The sequence below is a fragment of the Monodelphis domestica genome, chromosome 1 (genome assembly GCF_027887165.1).
Source record: "Monodelphis domestica isolate mMonDom1 chromosome 1, mMonDom1.pri, whole genome shotgun sequence".
Lineage (NCBI taxonomy): Eukaryota > Metazoa > Chordata > Mammalia > Didelphimorphia > Didelphidae > Monodelphis > Monodelphis domestica.
Window position 1 is genome coordinate 142,822,124 of NC_077227.1, and position 21,477 is coordinate 142,843,600.

Genomic DNA, 21,477 nt, shown 5'->3' on the forward strand with positions numbered 1-21,477 from the left:
AAGAGAGAGAAGAAGAAATAGGGGAAAATAGAATGGTGGTGGTGGGGACAGGCAGTTAGTAATAATAACTGTAAATGTGAATGGGATGAACCCATCAACACAATAGCAGTGGAGAGTGGCATGGATTAGAAACCAGAATCCAACAGCATGTTTTTCAAAGACAACACATTTTAAACAGAGAGAAGCATACCAAGCAAAAATAAGAGGTTGAAGCAATATCTATTATGCTTCAGCTGAATTAAAAAAAAAAGTAGAGGTAATAATCAGGATTTCAGATAAAGCAAAAGCAAAAATGGACCTAATTAAAAGAGATAAGCAAGGAAAATAAATTTTGACTAAAGGTACTATAAACAATGAAGTAATATCAATGCTAAACCTATACACACCAAATAGCATAGTATCCAGATTCCTAAAAGAGAAATTGACAATAAAACTATACTAGTAAGAGACCTCAACTTTCCCCCCCATGACAGTTAAATTAGTTCTCTACTAAAAGTATTATATTTTAAAGGTTTGTTAAAGATTATTAGAAATCAAGGATAAAGAAATGCAAAATAAGAAAGCACATGCCTAGGGCACATAGCCCATTCACAGCTACTTACATCTTGCCTGCCAGGTAGAGAGATGCTTATGCTTAGAAGCAGAAGAAGAGAGAGGCTCTTGGGAGGCAGAGAGCCCTTTAAATAAAAATTGTGTTCTCACACTCAGGTGAGATGATAGGGAATTCTGGGAAGTACTAAGGACTTCTGGGGATTGAAGTCTGGGGTTCAAATCTTCACCCCCTTAGAACTAGATAAATATAACAAAAATAAATAAGAATGAAGATAAAGAGGTGAATAGAATTTTAGAAAACTTAGATATTATAGTCCTTTGGAGAAACCTTTTACCTGATGGGAAAAGAAAGGAATATACCTCTTTTCCCTCAGCTGAACATGACACATTCACAAAATCTTACCACCTCTTTCTCCATAAAAACCTTACAACCAAATGCAGAAAAGCAGACATATTAGATGCATGCTTTTCAGACCATAGTGTAATAAAAAGCATATTCAGTAAAGGACAATGGAAATGGATTTAAAATAATTGGAAGCTAAATAATCTAATTCTATAAAATGTGAGTCAAAGAGCAAATTAAAAAAATAATCAATGATTCACTAAAAAGAATAACAGCATTGAGACAACATACCAAAATTTATGAAATATTGTCAAAGCAGTACTTAGGGGAAACTATATCTCTAAATGCTTTTATAAATAAAATACAGAAAGAGCAAACAGTGAAATAGGCATGCAACTAAAAAGACTAGAAAGAGAGTAAATTAGAAATATCTAATAAAACACCATATTGGAAATCCTAAAAAATCAAAGTTGGGATGAATAAAAGTAAAAGTAAGAAAATCATTGGCCTAATAAATAATACTAGCAGCTAGTTTTGTGAAAAATTAATAAAATAGATAAAACATTGGTCAATTTGATTAGAAAAGAAGAAAACAAATTCCAGTATTAAAAATAAAAAGGGTAAGTTTACCACCAATGAAGGGGAAATTATTTTTAGGAGCTATTATTTTTTTTTGCCCCATTATATGTCAATAAATCTAACAATCTAAGTGAAATAGATGAATATTTAAAAAACTATAAGTTGCCCAGACTAAGAGAAAAAGGAAAAAGAAGATTTAAATAGTCCTATTTTAGGAAAATAAATTAAGTCATTCCTCAATGAGTACCCTAAGATGAAAATCCCCAGGATCAGACAGATTGACTCACAAGTGAATTCTACCAAACATTTAATGAACAATTAATTTTTAAAAAATAGGCAAAGAGTCACAATAAAGACCCTTACCAATTTAGTGATGCTACTACCTAAATTAGAAAGAACAAAAACAGAGAAGAAATCTATACAAGAATTCCTCAAAAGAATATTGATGGAAAAATTTAAATAAAATACTAGCAAGTAGATTGTAGCAATACATCACAAAGATAATATACAATGACCAAGTGGGATTTATATCCAGAAAGCAGGGCTTGTTCAGTATTAGGAAAACTATCAGCATAATTGACCATATAAATCACAAAACAACAATAGATACTTATCTCAATATATGTGGAAATATATTTTTGACAAATTACAACATGCATTTCTATTAAAATACTATGATGCATAGGGATAAATGGAGCTTTACTTAAAATGATAAATAGTATTTATTTAAAATCATCATAAGCATTATCTCTAACATGGATAAGATAGAAGCCTTCTCAGTAAAATTAGAGGTGAAGCAGAGATGTCTATTATCACCATGATTATTCAATATTAAATTAGAAATACTAGATATACAATAAGAGAAGAGAAAGAGACAGAAGGAATCAGAATAGTGAATGAGGAAACCAAACTATAACTTTGCAGGAGATATGATGGAAAACTTAGAGAATTTTAGAGAATAAACTAAAAACCAGTTGAAATAATAAACAACTTCATCAAAATTGAAAGATATAAAATAAATCCAAATAAATTACCAACATTTCTATGTGTTACCAACAGATGGGAGAAGATAGGATCAAGGGCAAATGCAGAAAGATTGGCCTTTGTGAGGAAAATGCCTCTTCATCAGACACCGAAACAAAGGAGGCAAAAATAATGAATGATAGGGGCTTCTGAGATATAGAAAAGTGGTAGAAAAAAGCTCATGGTGAATTATCTGTATTATTTTTAAACTTTCACCTCTTGTCTTAGAATCAAAATTAAGTATTAGTTCCAAGGCAGAAGAATTGTAAGGGCTAGGCAGTTGGGATTAAATGACTTGCTCAGGGTCATATAGCTAGGAAGTGTCTGAGGCCAGATTTGTTCTGTGTCTTGCTCTCTATTCACTGATCCTCTTAGCTGCCTCTTCTGTGTTTCCTCTATAAAGAATGAATCCTTGTTCCCAGTTTAGAGGCAGAGGGAAGGGGTGATGTGGAAGGCTTGAGAAGAGAAGGTCTAGAACAACCTCTGTGGTGAGTGACAAAGAATTGATTTTGGAGTAGTAAAAGAATTGCCTTGCCATGGTGAGTGTCCAGATGAGATTGACTAATGTAAATATGTAGTGGAAACTGTCAGTTCAGTGACATGATGGTCTCCAGTTTCATTCAATATCTGGTGAGAAGGAGCAGAGCTGCTAGATGGTGGGAGTGATCCAGGGTTCCAATTAGTCAAGGTGCAGACACTAACTACTTTAAGGGAGGCAAATGCTTTGAGAAAACAGGAAAGTACAGAGGTAAACTGGTAATAGAGGGAAGACTGAGAAGAGAAGAATAAGAGTTATAGAAATCTGATGGACTGGGAAGTACTGAGGATTTGGAGGTTTGGGTAAAGATGAAAAATAGGTTTAGAAGGTTTAAGATGGGGGAGAAATAGAATGGTATAGGTCACAATGTTGATTAAAAATGACTTGTTCTAACATTCCTGTTTTGTTAGAAAACAGTTTTCTGTACTAGTCTGGGATGCTTGTAAATCCAAACTCTGTATCAGACATCAGGTGTGTGTTTGATTTGGTATGTATGCTGGTGGTTAAAGAGACCACAAAAACAAAAATTGCTGGTTCTCCCTGGATCTAGCTAAAGAAGGTATAATCAGAAGGTATGAGGAGGGAGGGGAATCTTAGGCCAAGTTATATTCAATAAATCCCTGCTCTGACATTTATGAGCTGTGGGACCATGAACAGTTTTTCAGCTGTGAAATGAGGGTACTTGCACAACCACCCTCCCTGGGCTATGAGGAAAGAGCTTTGTAAACCTTTAAAGTGTCATTTAACTCTGAGCTTTTAAATTAAGTAAAAAAAAAACACCCCAAAGGGAGGCAGTCAGAAGGCTTCTTCTGACAGACCATCATGTAGCTCACACCACTGATAAAGAGGAAAACTATGTGATTATTTTTACTCCCTGTGAAGACAACACTGATGAGGAATTGTTGTCTCTTTTTTTCTTTCTTATATGGGTTTAGACAGAGACATTGGGAAAATTAAGGAAAAAAGCTAAAAAGCCCAGCTCTAATTAAGACAAAATAAAAACACCAAATAATGTTAGTAGGAGAGGTTAAAACCACTGACTGCAAAAGGAACTTGTATATCTTGTGAAGCAAAAACCTATGATTTTGGGCCAAAATTTAAGGGGGAATTAGAAGAAAGCATTCCAAAGCAATGTATACAATAAGGGTTATACTGAATTGTGAATGAAATAAACACTGTGGGGGCAGCAGGAGGCAGCTGTATGGCTCAGTGGACTTAGAGCTAGACCCAGAGATGGGAGGTCCTAGGTTCAAAAATGACTGTACACATTTCCTAGCTGTATGACCCTGGACAAGTCACTTAACACCCATTACCTAGTCCTTACTATTATGCCTTGGAACCAATACACAGTACTGATTCTAAGATGGAAATAAAGGGTTTTTAAGAAATAAACAACAATGAGAGAGGAACTGAAATGTACTTAAATACTAATTTAAATAAACTGTAATTGTGAACTATTTTCAGATGCAATGTTCTTTATGTATGCTTGCATATGTATAGCTTTTTTGATGATGAAATTTTAGTTAAAAAAAAAAGACAACAAAGACTATTTTGGAACTTAGACCTAGTGGGATATTGTCATTGCAAGAGAGTAAGAACATTACACATTGGACAAGTTTTTCATTAGCTTCAAATTCAGTTCTTAACCAGTCAAAAAAAAGGGCCACCTTTTGCAAGTTCTTCTCTATCCTTTCATTCATTAAAAATGGGCTGAGTACTTTTTTATCCAAAATAATTCCAACTGTTTGGCAAAAAAGAAAAAAAATGAACATTAAAATTAAAAATATTTTCCACACTGGAGACTATCTTGGATTTAACTTTTCTGAAAAAAAGAAAAAAGACCTATTATGAAAGGATCTGAGTAGAATTTGTACTTTATTCAACTATTTTTTTTTGTTTAGTGGGCAAAAAATCAAAATCATTAATGTAAAGTACAGTTTTTGAATATGAAATAACCAATGATAAAATGGTATTTCCAGAATCAATATTCAGGATTTAAACATAAGACATAATTGATTTCTTTCCAGGATCTTTTTAATAGTCATATAATTTGTAGTTCTGACTAACACACTGAAAAGCTGACCCTCTTGATTTCAACTTACTGCAATATAAAAATAGTGCCACAGGACAGAAGAAAAAAATCTTCTGAACCAATTTTCCAGGAGTAATTCTCTATAAGAACTTATAGTAATATGGAAAACAAGAATCAAATTTAAACTTTCTTAATATCTTGGATATCAAAATCATGGATCAAACATTTTTGCTCTTCTCAGAATAATGTCTTTAAATGCATAAAACAAAAGCAAAAATAAATAAATAAATGAATGTATAACACACTCAAAAAGTTCATAATGGAAATCAATTATATTCAAAACCAAGTTCATATACCTCCTTCCTCCCACCAGCTGGAGACTTTATTTCAGTTTAATACTTTCATTTTATGGATGAGGAAACAAAGGTCCAAAGAAATTAAAGTATATACCCAATTATTAAGCATTTACTCTTTCTCAGGCTTTATACTGAGGAGACACTAAACAAACAACAATGTCATATCATAATAAATAATAATATAATTACTATATATTAATATGGTACCTAGCAGTATGGGCATCAGATTACTAACAGTGGTAATGATGATGACAGAAGAGAAGAATGAACAATTAAATAGATTTGAAAAAGAAACTTGCTACCTGAAAATTTTTTTTTCTTTCAATATTATTGGATAGAAGTTAGAATAAATTTTGGATATTCAGGTTGCATTTATTAAGTTCCTAGAGGGTATGTAGTATTTGATTTTAGGTTCTTTAACTTGTATCTTGAGGTCATTCCTCTTAAATTAGAATCAAAGAATAGTACATTGGAGAGTATCATTAGACTTGGATGCTATTCTTGTGTTGTTCAACAATCACTTTCAGAAACTGATGTCTTTCCTCTGTTCTTAACCACATTGCATTGAATAGTGAGATGTCACCTACCTAAGTCAGAGAAATACTGCAAAAATTATAGATTTATTAATTATAAAATGCTTTTTAATCTTTAGAAATGCAGAATATTTTTATTTTCAAATAATTATGTCAGATTTTAAAGTAATGTCATGGAGGACTAAACCTCAAGAGAGTTTTAAGTTGAAGTGGCATAATTTTCAGTATTTAGGACTCACTTAAGATTTTCCACACAGGGACTTCCGGTTAAGATGGCGGCTTAGAGAAAGCTAAAGCTCAGATCTCCTGAAAACCCTTCCCGACCGATCTCAAACCATAAGCTCCTAAGGCGCCGAAATTCAAAACGATCAACAGCACAGACCCTGGGAACCCTCCTCCTGGACCTGGACCCGGTTCAAAAGGTACGGCTCCCCTTAAAAGCCAGAACCCGAGATCACTCGGACCTCAGGGGTAGGAGCGCAGAGTCCAAGGCTCCCGGAAGCCGCAGCCCGGCCGGGCTCAGAGAGCAGAACCCTCAGGGCCTTCTACAGTCCCGGTGAAAGTTACTGCCTGGGGCTTCCGCTGCAGAGAGCTGGTCAAACAACAGCAACCCTCAGGGCGGGCAAGACAGCCTCACGGGCTGGATCCTGCTATCCAAGTCGCAGTGAAAGTCCTTGCCCTAGAGCTTGGGAAAGCTGCAGCCCATCCCCCCGCAGGCTGAGGAAACAGCCTCACGGCCAGCGATTCTGAAGGCAACTTCCTGAAAGCGAGCTAGGGGGAGAGTGTGGCCTCGTGGTCTGACCCTTCCATTCCAGTTCCAGTGAGGCATATTCAGTTTAACCCAGGGAAAACTCATAGAACCAACATCTGCCCAGGACTAAAGCCTCGGATCACCAGAGATAAGAAAAGCTAATCCTCCACATTCAGAAATGGCAAACTCCACAGAACCACAGAAGCCCCAAAATACCAAGAAAAATAAGAAGAAAGGGGCGACTTTGGACACATTCTATGGAGCCAAAATACAAAATACAGAGCAGATAGAAGAAGATATACAAGAAAATGCTCCAAAACCTTCCAAAGGAAATGGAAACTCTCCACAAACCTATGAAGAATTTGAATCAGAAATGACCAAAAAGATGGAAGCCTTCTGGGAGGAAAAGTTGGAAATAATGCAAAAGAAATTCACGCATCTACAAAACCAGTTTGACCAAACTGTAAAAGAAAACCAGGCTTTAAAGGCCAGAATCAGGCAGCTGGAAGACAACGATCGTGTAAAAGAGCAAGAATCAATAAAGCAAAGCCAAAATACCAAGAAATTAGAAGAGAACATAAAATATCTCACCGACAAGGTGATAGATCTGGAAAATAGGGGGAGAAGGGATAATTTAAGAATAATTGGACTCCCAGAAAAGCCAGAAATAAACACCAAACTGGACATGGTGATACAAGATATAATCAAAGAAAATTGCCCAGAGATTCTAGAACAAGGGGGCAATACAGCCACTGACAGAGCTCACAGAACACCTTCTACACTAAACCCCCAAAAGACAACTCCCAGGAATGTAATTGCCAAATTCCAAAGCTATCAAACAAAAGAAAAAATCCTACAGGAAGCCAGAAAAAGACAATTTAGATATAAAGGAATGCCAATCAGGGTCACCCAAGACCTTGCAAGTTCTACTCTGAATGATCGTAAGGCATGGAACATGATCTTCAGAAAGGCAAGAGAGCTGGGTCTCCAACCAAGAATCAGCTACCCAGCAAAACTGACTATATACTTCCAAGGGAAAGTATGGGCATTCAACAAAATAGAAGACTTCCAACTTTTTGCAAAGAAAAGACCAGAGCTCTGTGGAAAGTTTGATACCGAAAATCAAAGAGCAAGGAATACCTGAAAAGGTAAATATTAAGGAAAGGGGAAAATGTTATCTTCTTCTTTTACTCAAACTCTCTTCTATAAGGACTACATTTATATCAACATATGTATACTAACATGTGGGGGAAAAAATGTAATGTATAAATAGGGGGTAAAGAAAGACCAAATAGAATAATCATTCTCACACAAAGATTCACATGGGAAGGGGAGGGGAAGAAAACTCCTATAAGAAGGAGAGGAAGAGGGGGGGGGTTACTTAAACCTCAATCTCAGGGAAATCAGCTCTGAGAGGGAAAAACATCCAGATCCATTGGGATCTTGAATTCTATCTTACCCAACAAGGGTAAGGAGAAGGGAAAACCAAGGGGGGGAGGGGGAGAGGGAGAACAAAAAGGGAGGGAAAGAGAGGGGGGAGGGGGAGGGAACAAAAAGGGAGGGACTAAAAAGGGAAACATCAAGGGAGGGGACAAGGGGGACTGTTTCAAAGTAAATCACTGGACTAAAAGGTAGAGCCGAAGAAGAAAAGGTTAGAATTAGGGAAGGCAATCAAAATGCCAGGGAGTCCACAAATGACAATCATAACTTTGAACGTGAATGGGATGAACTCACCCATAAAACGTAGATGAATAGCAGAATGGATTAGAATCCAAAACCCTACCATATGTTGTCTTCAAGAAACACACATGAGGCGGGTTGACACCCACAAGGTCAGAATTAAAGGATGGAGTAAGACCTTCTGGGCTTCAACTGATAGAAAGAAGGCAGGAGTGGTAATCATGATATCTGATAAAGCCAATGCAAAAATAGACCTGATCAAAAGGGATAGGGAAGGTAATTATATTTTGTTAAAAGGGACTATAGACAACGAGGAAATATCATTAATCAATATGTATGCACCAAATAATATAGCACCCAAATTTCTAATGGAGAAACTAGGAGAATTGAAGGAAGAAATAGACAATAAAACCATACTATTGGGAGACTTAAACCAACCATTATCAAATTTAGATAAATCAAATCAAAAAATAAATAAGAAAGAGGTAAAAGAAGTGAATGAAATCTTAGAAAAATTAGAATTAATAGACATATGGAGAAAAATAAATAGGGATAAAAAGGAATACACCTTCTTCTCAGCACCACATGGCACATTCACAAAAATTGACCATACATTAGGTCACAGAAACATAGCACACAAATGCAGAAAAGCAGAAATAATGAATGCAGCCTTCTCAGATCACAAGGCAATAAAAATAATGATTAGTAATGGTACATGGAAAACCAAATCTAAAACCAATTGGAAATTAAACAATATGATACTCCAAAACCGTTTAGTTAAAGAAGAAATCATAGAAACAATTAATAATTTCATCGAGGAAAATGACAATGCGAAACATCCTTTCAAACCTTTTGGGATGCAGCCAAAGCAGTAATCAGAGGTAAATTCATATCCCTGAATGCTTATATTAACAAACAAGGGAGAGCAGAGATCAATCAATTGGAAATACAAATGAAAAAACTGGAAAGCGATCAAATTAAAAACCCCCAGCAGAAAACCAAATTAGAAATCCTAAAAATTAAGGGAGAAATTAATAAAATCGAAAGTGATAGAACTATTGATTTAATAAATGAGACAAGAAGCTGGTACTTTGAAAAAACAAACAAAATAGACAAGGTACTGGTCAATCTAGTTAAAAAAAGGAAGGAAGAAAAGCAAATTCACAGCATTAAAGATGAAAAGGGGGACAGCACCTCCAATGAGGAGGAAATTAAGGCAATCATTAGAAATTACTTTGCCCAATTATATGGCAATAAATACACCAATTTAGGAGAAATGGATGAATATATACAAAAATACAAACTGCCTAGACTAACAGAAGAGGAAATAGAATTCCTAAATAATCCCATATCAGAAATTGAAATCCAACAAGCCATCAAAGAACTTCCTAAGAAAAAGTCCCCAGGGCCTGATGGATTCACCTGTGAATTCTATCAAACATTCAGAGAACAGTTAATCCCAATACTATACAAACTATTTGACATAATAAGCAAAGAGGGAGTTCTACCAAACTCCTTTTACGACACAAACATGGTACTGATTCCAAAACCAGGCAGGTCAAAAACAGAGAAAGAAAACTATAGGCCAATCTCCCTAATGAATATAGATGCAAAAATCTTAAATAGGATACTAGCAAAAAGACTCCAGCAAGTGATCAGAAGGATCATTCACCATGATCAAGTAGGATTCATACCAGGGATGCAGGGCTGGTTCAACATTAGGAAAACCATCCACATAATTGACCACATCAACAAGCAAACTAGCAAGAATCACATGATTATTTCAATAGATGCAGAAAAAGCCTTTGATAAAATACAACACCCATTCCTATTAAAAACACTAGAAAGCATAGGAATAGAAGGGTCATTCCTAAAAATAATAAACAGTATTTATCTAAAACCAACAGCTAATATCATCTGCAATGGGGATAAACTAGATGCATTCCCAATAAGATCAGGAGTGAAACAAGGATGCCCATTATCACCTCTACTATTTGACATTGTACTAGAAACACTAGCAGTAGCAATTAGAGAAGATAAAGGAATTGAAGGCATCAAAATAGGCAAGGAGGAGACCAAGTTATCACTCTTTGCGGATGACATGATGGTCTACTTAAAGAATCCTAGAGATTCAACCAAAAAGCTAATTGAAATAATCAACAACTTTAGCAAAGTTGCAGGATACAAAATAAACCCACATAAATCATCAGCTTTTCTATATATCTCCAACACAGCTCAGCAGCAAGAACTAGAAAGAGAAATCCCATTCAAAATCACCTTAGACAAAATAAAATACCTAGGAATCTACCTCCCAAGACAAACACAGGAACTATATGAACACAACTACAAAACACTCGCCACACAACTAAAACTAGACTTGAACAAATGGAAAAACATTAACTGCTCATGGATAGGACGAGCCAATATAATAAAAATGACCATCCTACCCAAACTTATTTATCTATTTAGTGCCATACCCATTGAACTCCCAAAATACTTCTTCACTGATTTAGAAAAAACCATAACAAAGTTCATTTGGAAGAACAAAAGATCAAGGATATCCAGGGAAATAATGAAAAAAAACACATATGATGGGGGCCTTGCAGTCCCTGACCTAAAACTATATTACAAAGCAGCAGTCATCAAAACAATTTGGTACTGGCTAAGAAACAGAAAGGAAGATCAGTGGAATAGACTGGGGGAAAGCGACCTCAGCAAGACAGTATACGATAAACCCAAAGATCCCAGCTTTTGGGACAAAAATCCACTATTCGATAAAAACTGCTGGGAAAATTGGAAGACAGTGTGGGAGAGACTAGGAATAGATCAACACCTCACACCCTACACCAAGATAAATTCAAAATGGGTGAGTGACTTAAACATAAAGAAGGAAACCATAAGTAAATTGGGTAAACACAGAATAGTATACATGTCAGACCTTTGGGAGGGGAAAGGCTTTAAAACCAAGCAAGATATAGAAAGAATCACAAAATGTAAAATAAATAATTTTGACTACATCAAACTAAAAAGCTTTTGTACAAACAAAACCAATATAACTAAAATCAGAAGGGAAACAACAAATTGGGAAAAAATCTTCATAGAAACCTCTGACAAAGGTTTAATTACTCATATTTATAAAGAGCTAAATCAATTGTACAAAAAATCAAGCCATTCTCCAATTGATAAATGGGCAAGGGAAATGGATAGGCAGTTCTCAGATAAAGAAATTAAAACTATTAACAAGCACATGAGGAAGTGCTCTACATCTCATAATCAGAGAGATGCAAATCAAAACAACTCTGAGGTATCACCTCACACCTAGCAGATTGGCTAACATAACAGCAAAGGAAAGTAATGAATGCTGGAGGGGATGCGGCAAAATAGGGACATTAATTCATTGCTGGTGGAGCTGTGAACTGATCCAACCATTCTGGAGGGCAATTTGGAACTATGCCCAAAGGGTGCTAAAAGAATATCTACCCTTTGACCCAGCCATAGCACTGCTGGGTCTGTACCCCAAAGAGATAATGGACACAAAGACTTGTACAAAAATATTCATAGCCGCGCTCTTTGTGGTGGCCAAAAACTGGAAAACGAGGGGATGCCCATCAATTGGGGAATGGCTGAACAAACTGTGGTATATGTTGGTGATGGAGTACTATTGTGCTAAAAGGAATAATAAAGTGGAGAAGTTCCATGGAGACTGGAACAACCTCCAGGAAGTGATGCAGAGCGAGAGGAGCAGAACCAGGAGAACATTGTACACAGAGACAAACACACTGTGGTATAATCGAACGTAATGGACTTCTCCATTGGTGGTGGTGTAATGTCCCTGAACAACTTGCAGGGACCCAGGAGAAAAAAACACCATTCATAAGCAAAGGATAAACTATGGGAGTGGAAACACTGAGAAAAAGCAACTGCCTGAATACAGAGGTTGAGGGGACATGACAGAGGATAGACTCTAAATGAACACTCTAATGCAAATACTATCAACAAAGCAATGGGTTCAAATCAAGATAACATCTAATGCCCAGTGGACTTACGCGTCGGCTATGGGGGGTGGGGGGGGGGGAGGAAAAGAAAATGATCTATGTCTTTAACGAATAATGCTTGGAAATGATCAAATAAAATATATTTTTAAAAAAAAAAAAGATTTTCCACACAGTTTTTTGTTTCTAAAATCATTTGTTTTTAGTTTGTATAAATAGCCTATGAAATTATAGATCCTAATAACAAAGTTATAATTACTTATTTAAACTCTAAAATTTCTACATTATTTGCTGTAGTTTCCTCTGAAAAATGAGCTAGAGAAATAAATGGCAGAACCAATCCAATATCTTTGCCAAAAAAAAACCCTAATGGGGTCATGAAGAGTCAGACAGGACTAAAATGACTGAACACATGACATGGGCAACAACAAGGGAGAATAGAGGATTTGGGGATTTATATATTGGGTGTAGGCTAACTTGCCAAATACCTCAGATTCAGCTCTGTTCAGATTTCTAATTCTGCTGAATTTTTAATTAATTAATTAAATTAGGATATATTACTTATAAGACACAGCTAGCTAGCTTTGTTACTTTAATTAAAAGATCAAGTACTTACTTTTGACCATTCAGATGCTTCCCAGATAGAAAGGCAGTCACGGCCTTCACAACTTTGAACTGTTGTTGGTTTGTGACTGAGGCAATAAAAATCTCGAGTATTAACATAGGTACCATTCTGCAATTGATAAACACAAGTCACCTCTCGGTGCTGAATGCCCTTCTCACAAGTTGCTGAGCAGGGACTCCAATGTCCTGTCATCCACCTGCACAGAGAAATAGACAAACAATATGAGAAAATACAGGCTACACATTTTGCTTTGGAATCCTTCCAAAGACTATTTTAAAAAAGCAATGAGTGAATGTGTACAGTAAAAGCAGCTCAACCTTTAGAATCTTCTTTAGACACAATCCTTAGTGAGATTGAATTGATCGGGTCTCTAATCTAGAATTTTATGAATTTGCCCACTTCCCTAATATTCCCATGAGCTAAATTTTGGCACTCTCTCTTTCAACTTCTGGAAAAAGTGTAGGGGAAGAGATGGAAGAAGAAAGCCAGGAATAAGGAACTTTGTGAGGCAAATATACTGAATTTAATTCCTGTGTAGATCTATAAACGACCTTATTGGCCATCTAGTCCAAAGTTCCTAATGCAGGAATCTCTTTTTATTACATATTGATAAGTAGACATCTGCTTGAATATTTCTAATAATGAGTGTTGCACTAGTTTGCAAAGTAGCCCATTATATTCTTGGATAGCTCTTATTATAATCATATTTTTCTTTAAATTGACTAAAATCTGTTTTCCTATAACTTTGATCTATTTTTGTAATATCAATTGGGATAAAACATTAACCTATGATGTAATTATTTTAGGGAATGCCTGTATGAGGATAGTCCCTCATATAGGTTTGCATCTTCAAATGATGATCATGGTACACAATCAGAATGTCAGTGGGAGAATTTAAACCTAGGACTTACTGGCTTTGAGGATACCACATTTCCACTCCTCTGGCTCAGGACAGAATAAATTTACTATTTACTTCATATGATAATTCTTGAATAGACAGACATTATATGTTTTCTTCTTCTCCAGGTTTTCTATTCTTCAGTATTACTCATTGTTCCTTTGATTGCAGATTGCAAAATTGGATTGGGAGCAGTCTTAGAGACTTTCTAGTGTAAAAAGGAATTCTTTACTCTTTTTCTCTAATTTAACAGGGGACATGGAAGTCCTCTTACCTTAGAGATGTGTAGGGATTAACCAGTTTACAGTGATAAGATTTAGAAACCATAGAGACAGGAAGGAAGAACCATAGAGACTGGAAGTGAGGTAGAAAAAGGGTAGAAAAGGGGTGAGGGTCAGTTGGTTGGTTCGTCAGTTGCTGACAGTTAGGTGCTGGCAGTTGGGGGAGTCATTTGCTGACAGTTAGGTGCTGGAAGTTGTGGGGAAGCTGGCAGCTGGGAGTGTGTTGGGTTGGTGGTTGGCATTTAGTTCCTGGAATATAAAAGCTGAGCCTGAGCTTACTGAGAGGGCTTTAAACATTAGAGGGCTTTTGACTTTAGCCTTAAGAGTACTTTTTGGTTTGGGGGATTTGGGGCTTTTAGTTTTTTATTTCTTGAACTTTTTGGGTGGTGGTTGGTCTTTATTGACTGACTTAATTGGGGTTGTATTAAACACTGATTGGGTTGGTTTTGATTGGTGGATTGGATTGGAACTTTGTGGGGTGGCTGTTATTAGTATGCCGCCACCACCTTTGAAGATGAGCGACGTCGACGTCTTGCTGCTGCGCGTGAATGCTGACACCGGGCCACAACTGCACCTCCCGTAACAACTGGCGTCTCATGCCCCATGTGCCACAAACTCTGCACCTCAGTCTTTGGACTTCAAAGCCACATGAGGGTACATCAATAGATGATAATGCACAAAGACAATAATCATTCTCGGTCACCAAGAGACTACCACTATAGACAGTTATAGGTAGATATAGGCAGTTTTAGGTAGTAATTATAGGCAGTTATAGGATAACTAGTTAGGTATTAGGCAATTTCTTTCTTTACTTCTTTCCTATATTTCCCTCCTTTACTATATTTATTTTATTCTTTTACTATCTCTATTTTCCACCTATTTCAATAGGTTTATTGAGTCAATTTAGAACATTATTCCTTGGTTACAATAATCACATTATTTCCCACCTTCCCCTCCACCCACTTTTCTTGCAGCCAACACACAATTTCATTGGGTATTACATGTATCCTTGATCAGAAGCCATTTCCATGTTATTGTTTACACTAGGAAGTTCATTTAGAGTCTAAATCCCCAACAATATGCCTTCAACTCATGTATTCAAGCAGTTGTTTTTCTTTGGTGTTTTTACTCCCACAGTGTTTCCTCTGGATGTGGATAGTGGTTTTTCTCATAGGTTCCTCCAAGTTGTTCAGGTTCTTTGCATTGACCCTAATAGAGAAGTCCATTACATTCAATTGTACCATAGTGTATCAGTCTCTGTGTACAATGTTTTCCTGGTTCTGCTCCTCTCACTCTGCATCAATTCCTGGAGGCTGTTCCAGTCTCCATGGAATTCCTCCACTTTATTATTCCTTTTAGTACAAGAGTATTCCATCACCAACATATACCACAATTTATGCAACCATTCCCCAATTGAAGGGCATCCCTTCATTTTCCAAATTTTTGCCACCACAAAGAGCGCAGCTATGAATATTTTTGTACATGTCTTTTCCCTTATTATCTCTTTGGGGTATAAACCCAGCAGGGCTATGGCTGGGTCAAAGTGCAGACAGTCTTTTATTGCCCTTTGGGCATAGTTCCAAATTGCCCTCTAGAATGGTTGGATTAATTCACAGCTCCACCAGCAATGAATTAATGTCCCAACTTTGCCACCTCCCTTCCAACATTCATTACTTTCCTTTGCTGTCATGTTAGCCAATCTGCTAGGTGTGAGGTGATACCTCAGAGTTGTTTTGATTTGCATCTCTGATTATAAGAGATTTAGAGCACTTTTTCATGTGCTTATTACTAGTTTTGATTTCTTTAACTGAAAATTGCCTATTCATGTCCCTTGCCCATTTTTCAATTGGAGAATGGCTTTATTTTTTGTACAACTGGTTTAACTCTTTATAAATTTGAGTAATTAGACCTTTGTCAGAGGTTATTGTAAGAAGATTGTTTCCTAGTTTGTTGCTTCCCTTCTAATTTTGGATGCATTAGTTTTGTTTGTACAAAACCTTTTTAATTTGTTGTAATCAAAATTATTAATTTTACATTGTGTGATTTTTTTCTAGCTCTTACTTGGTTTTCAAGTCTTTCCTTTCCCAAAAATCTGACAAGTATACTATTCTATGTTTGCCTAATTTGCTTATAGTTTCTGTCTTTATATTCAGGTCATTCACCTATTCAGAGTTTATCTTGGTGTAGAGTGTGAGATGTTGATCCAAACCTAATCTCTCCCATACTGTCTTCTACTGTCTTCTCCCCTTAAACCCAAGTGTTCTTGGATTCTGGCTTTTCAGGGGGCATACCTTTTGAATTAAGTCCAGCAGGAGGGTTCCTTGGCTCTGTCTTGTTGTTAGGTTTGATTTTCAATCCCCTACGAGCTTTCAGTTTGTGATCGGTAAGGAAGGTTATTCAGAGGTCTGAACTTCTGCTCCTTCTAGGCCACCATCTTGACTCTACTATTTCTATTTTAATAAAACTAAATTGTTAATTGTTAAAAGCTGCTAGATGTTTTCTTTTTTCTGGATTAAAGGGATAACATTAATTTACAACTCTTCTATATTCTCATTAAAACTTAGTTATTAAAAGTTGCTTTCTTATTTTGTCAGTCTCCTAATTTAATCCTTACACTAGTTAATTCCACATCTTCAGAGAAATGACCTCTACACTATGCCTAAAAAGTGGTCATCCCACCTTTGTTTGAAGACTTATGTAAGGAGAGTCCAGGGAATTTATTCTACTTTTAGATAGCATCAAATATTAGGAAGTTTATAACTCCCTCCATGTAACCTCCCCATTGTTCCTTGTTCAGTACTTTTCCAAGAAGAACATATCTAACACCTCTTCCATATGATAATTCTTAAAATATTTCATTGTTATGAAATTGGTGATTTCATAGCAAAAATTATCATATAACCCCCCCTGCCCCAGTTTAAAAAAGAAATCTTTATACTAGGCTAAACATTTGAGTTCCTTCAGTTGGACCTTGGGAGGTATGGTCTCAAAGTTCATCATTATTGTAGTGATCCTTCTCAGCATGGTTTTCAGCTTATTGCCCTTCCTTAGAAAAAATGGCACCCAGTACTCTAGATATGTTTGTAGTAGAGCAAAGTATAGCAGAATTGTCACTTCTTTTCTCATGTGCTTTATACCTTTCTTAATACAACCCTCAAAGGTATTAATTCTTTTTTTTGCTATCATGTCCTTTATTGAGCTTATATTCACTAAGTCTTCCATATATTTATATTTTAAATTACTTTAAATTACACAAAATCTAATCTACTTATGGTAAATGGAAAACAATACCTAATACCACGCCTTGACAAAAAAAAATGAGGCACTAAGTAAATGAAAATTCTTGAAGAAGTCAAAGAATGATAAGTCAAATAATCTGTTCTTAAATTGTTCAAAACAAAGCATTTGGAATTAGATAAAAATATAATTAGGCAGAAAATATAAAGGATCTAATACAGGTTAATATATAAGACATTGAAAAGGAAACAGTAAGACAACACTTTATTAGGCGATCTAGAAAGATTAGAGGTGCTTTTAGAGTAGTTAAGAAGGAAAAAGAAGAATGGTTCTTGAAACAAATTTTTAAAAAGAGCAGAGGAAAGTATTTAGAATTATAGAATTTTAGAGCTATAAGTAATTAGAGACCATCTAGTTCAGTCCTCTCATTTTACAGATAAGGAAATTGAGGCACTCTTAAAAGGGTGACATGACTTGGCTAAGATCATATGGAAATAAGACCTTGAAAGATCATTGACATTGAGCTTCTGGGGCTACACTGTGTTTCTCTACTTAAGATTATATATTGAAATAAGCTTATTTTCCACAATTTTCAAATTTTTGAATTTTTTGAAAAACATGAAAATTTTACTTTGCAGGAGAAATTAATTTTGGTGCTAAATCCAATAATTTATTAGCCAAAGCAGAAATATCCTGAATTATTTCTTACATGACATAATTACAAAATTCCTCTTAAACTTTGGTACCCAGAATATCCTATAGCATTATACCTGTGATCTGATCAGTATGGACTATATAGTGTGACACTTTACTATTGCAGATATGTTTCTATTAACATAGTATAAAGTTACATTTTATTTAGCAGCCATTTCCAGACATTGATAATTTTGTGGTTAAAATAGCTCCAGATTTATTTTCCCTTTATGACTTGTGGTTGGGATGTATCCTCTTTATTCTGTATTTATACAGTTGACTTTTTGAACCTATGTGACAAAAACCTACTATTTTTATAACCATTCAATTTAATCTTCTAAAAATTTGATCCCATAATTTTGGACCTTTGACACAAATTTTTAAAATATCAGTTTAATTGACTAGAAATTTGAATACAAAAAAGGCAGAATTCAGGAAGGTGAATAGTAAGAGAAATTTATTTCTCTCATACTACTGATTAGGAGAACCAGAGATCTGGCATTTTGTAATCAATTATAATAGTAAATCTGGCTCTAGTATGAGAAATTAATTTCTTGGATGATGGTATGTGTAAAAATAGGACATTGGAAGATTTAAAGTTTAATTTTATGGGCTCTGCCTGTTATATTTTCTTCTATAAAAATAATTTAAGAATTTTGGGAGTTAGATTTATCCCATTAAAATAGTTTTATTTTCCAAAGCCAGCATTCACTCACTTCATTCCCATAAAAAAATCTCCCTGACCTTTCAGATATCAGGTTATCATCATTATCACTATTATTATTATTAACAATAATAATTATTATAGTCATCTCACAGTATATATTGCCTTTACTCTTGTGAGAGGAAGGATTTTACAAAATATGACATGATGGAAAGTAATCCTCCCAGCATTGCTTCCTAACTTCCAGTAAAGGAACTTTTAATCCTTTATAATTTCCCTCATCCCTGCTGCCCATAACCTCATAAAGTAATAGATGACATAGCCAAAAACATTTGTAGATATATGTTAAACCTATTTATGGCTGTGCTCACAAAGCAGGCTAATCTCTGCCAATTCTTCTCTAATATACCCTACTGGAACTATGAATAGGAACTATTTCTGTACTCCTCTCTTTGAACTCCAGAAAATTAAGTGTTGGTTTTTTTAAAAGACTGTCTGAGTCTCTGCAGTTGCTTCACAGCAGTACAAGTATTTAACAAATAGTATCTTGTTGATTTTTATATGATTGTCTAACATTTTACCCATACTTTGTCATTATGGCTTTATAAAGAGACCTCACGTCTATCAATTCAATACTGTAGTATTAGTCTCTGGCAGACACTGTCTGCATTTTATCTTTGGAGATAGTCCCAGTTGTTGCCTAGTTGTACTGTAGATAAACCACTTGTACAGTTGAATAGGAAAGACAATGAAAATATTCATGGAACAATCAGGTGACATTTTGGCTGACTAGGCCTGAGATGAGACTTTATTTTATAAGTTAAACTCAACCACATTGATCAAGGTGTTTCCTGCAATTGTATGTTAAACTAATATGAATACTTGAATATAGAGAAGGGCTAGTAATAATGTATTTGGGTGAGCCTATACTATCTATTCTTCTGGTAAGATGGATCTTTTCACTGGAATTTGTGAGCATGATTATTGAAATAACAGCAACTACTCATATTTCTACAATGCTTTTGGCTTAACAGGCTGCCTTCTGCTCAAGAGTCCTGTGATACAGCTGGTGCAAGTGCTACCCACATTTTATAGATGAGAAGTTTCAATGACTTATTCAGTTCCACACAGCTAATAAATTTGAAAACCAGTACTGGAAATTGGGTCTCCTAAAACTCTGTAATATAACAAAATCTATATACTAGCAGGTACTCCCTAACACCTGAAGGTACTAAATGTGTTAATTAAAAATAATTGAGTAAAATGGCTAAAATATCCATACCCTTTGACCCAGAGAGTCCTGTGTTAGACATATACTCCAAAGAAGACATTGACCAAAAGAAACATTTAATGTACATCAAAATTTGCATCATCTTTTGTGAGAACAAAGAACTGGAAGCAAAAAAGATGCCCATCAATTGGTGAATGGTTAAATGAATTGTGGTACATGGATGTAAATGCAGTCTTGCTATGCTGTAATAAATAATGAAAACAAACAAATATGGAGAGATTTACATGAACTGATGCAGGATTAAGGAAGTAGAACCAGAAAAACAATATAATTCATGATTATAGCATTAATAAATAGAAAGAACTTCCACAAAACAATAGAAATAAATATTGCAAAATTATAAAGAAGTTTGGTTCTAAAGAAGAGATATTTTAAAAATTGCCCTATATTCCTTTGCAGTGGTTCACAGAGGTGGAAAATAATGTCTACATAATGTACAATATAAAATATAACTGCAAATGTCAGGTTGTTTTCTCTGTATTAATAAGTTTTGCTGAATTTTTTCTCTTTTAAAAATATTATGAGGGGATGGCTCTTGGAGGGAGGGAAAAATCTTAGTCATAGAAAAACAAAAGATAGTAATGTATTTTAAAAGTAAATTTAGATTACAATGTCTTTGGTCTTTTTTATATTTGAATACAAAATATTTCATAAATATTTAATTGAATTAACTTTTTCAGACTCTGGATTCAATTGTAGTTTTAGCATTAGTTGAATGATTAGTAGCAAGATTGTGGGAGTAATAATAATAATAGCTGATATTTATATAATGCTATCTTTTTGCCAGGCACTGTGCTAAGCACTTATAATTATTAAAGAAAATTGACTCAAATTATTAAGACAATTATTATTAATGAAAAGGCAGAAAAATTAATTTGGACCCACAGGTTATTTGAAGCCAATGGAATGACATAGGGAAAAAAGGTGGGTTCAGATGGATGGTCTTTGGTTTTTATTGGGCTGATACTTTTAGAAGGGAGTATGAGGAAGCTTATTGCAATTGTTTACTGCTGAGGTAAACACCTGCAGAAATGCAAAAGTGATTAAGGGTTGAAACATCTGAAGGACAATACTGGCAAGTCTAGGAGAAAGAACACATGCTACATTGATCACTCATAATTTTATTTTAGGTCTTGTTAAGATACAAAAGGCAGTATGGCATAATGGATAGACTCCCAGTCAGGAGTAAAAATGGTTAAAGCCTGACTCTGACACACACTGGAGACAAGTCTCCAGTAGTGACCTAGGGCAGTGGCCAACTCTATTGGTAGCTTCTTTACCAGAACACTCCCTACACCAAGGACATCAAAGAAATGGACCAAAACCAAGAACCAAATGCAAACTAAAACATTACCTGAATAGCTATTATTCCTGGTACTGAAAAGCAGGTCTTAGTTTAAGGGATACTT

At 35.3% G+C, this 21,477-nt stretch overlaps 1 protein-coding gene across 2 annotated transcripts in view; it reads right to left on the bottom strand.

Annotated features, from left to right (window-relative positions):
* The window catches only part of ADAMTS17 (ADAM metallopeptidase with thrombospondin type 1 motif 17), a 588,524-nt gene that overhangs the window by 24,589 nt on the left and 542,458 nt on the right, over positions 1 to 21,477 (bottom strand). For both annotated transcript variants that reach the window (XM_001372954.4, XM_016426268.2), the window contains one exon: positions 12,996 to 13,200. In XM_001372954.4, coding sequence (XP_001372991.2) covers positions 12,996 to 13,200 — 205 coding nt within the window. The remainder of the gene's footprint in view (positions 1 to 12,995; positions 13,201 to 21,477) is intronic.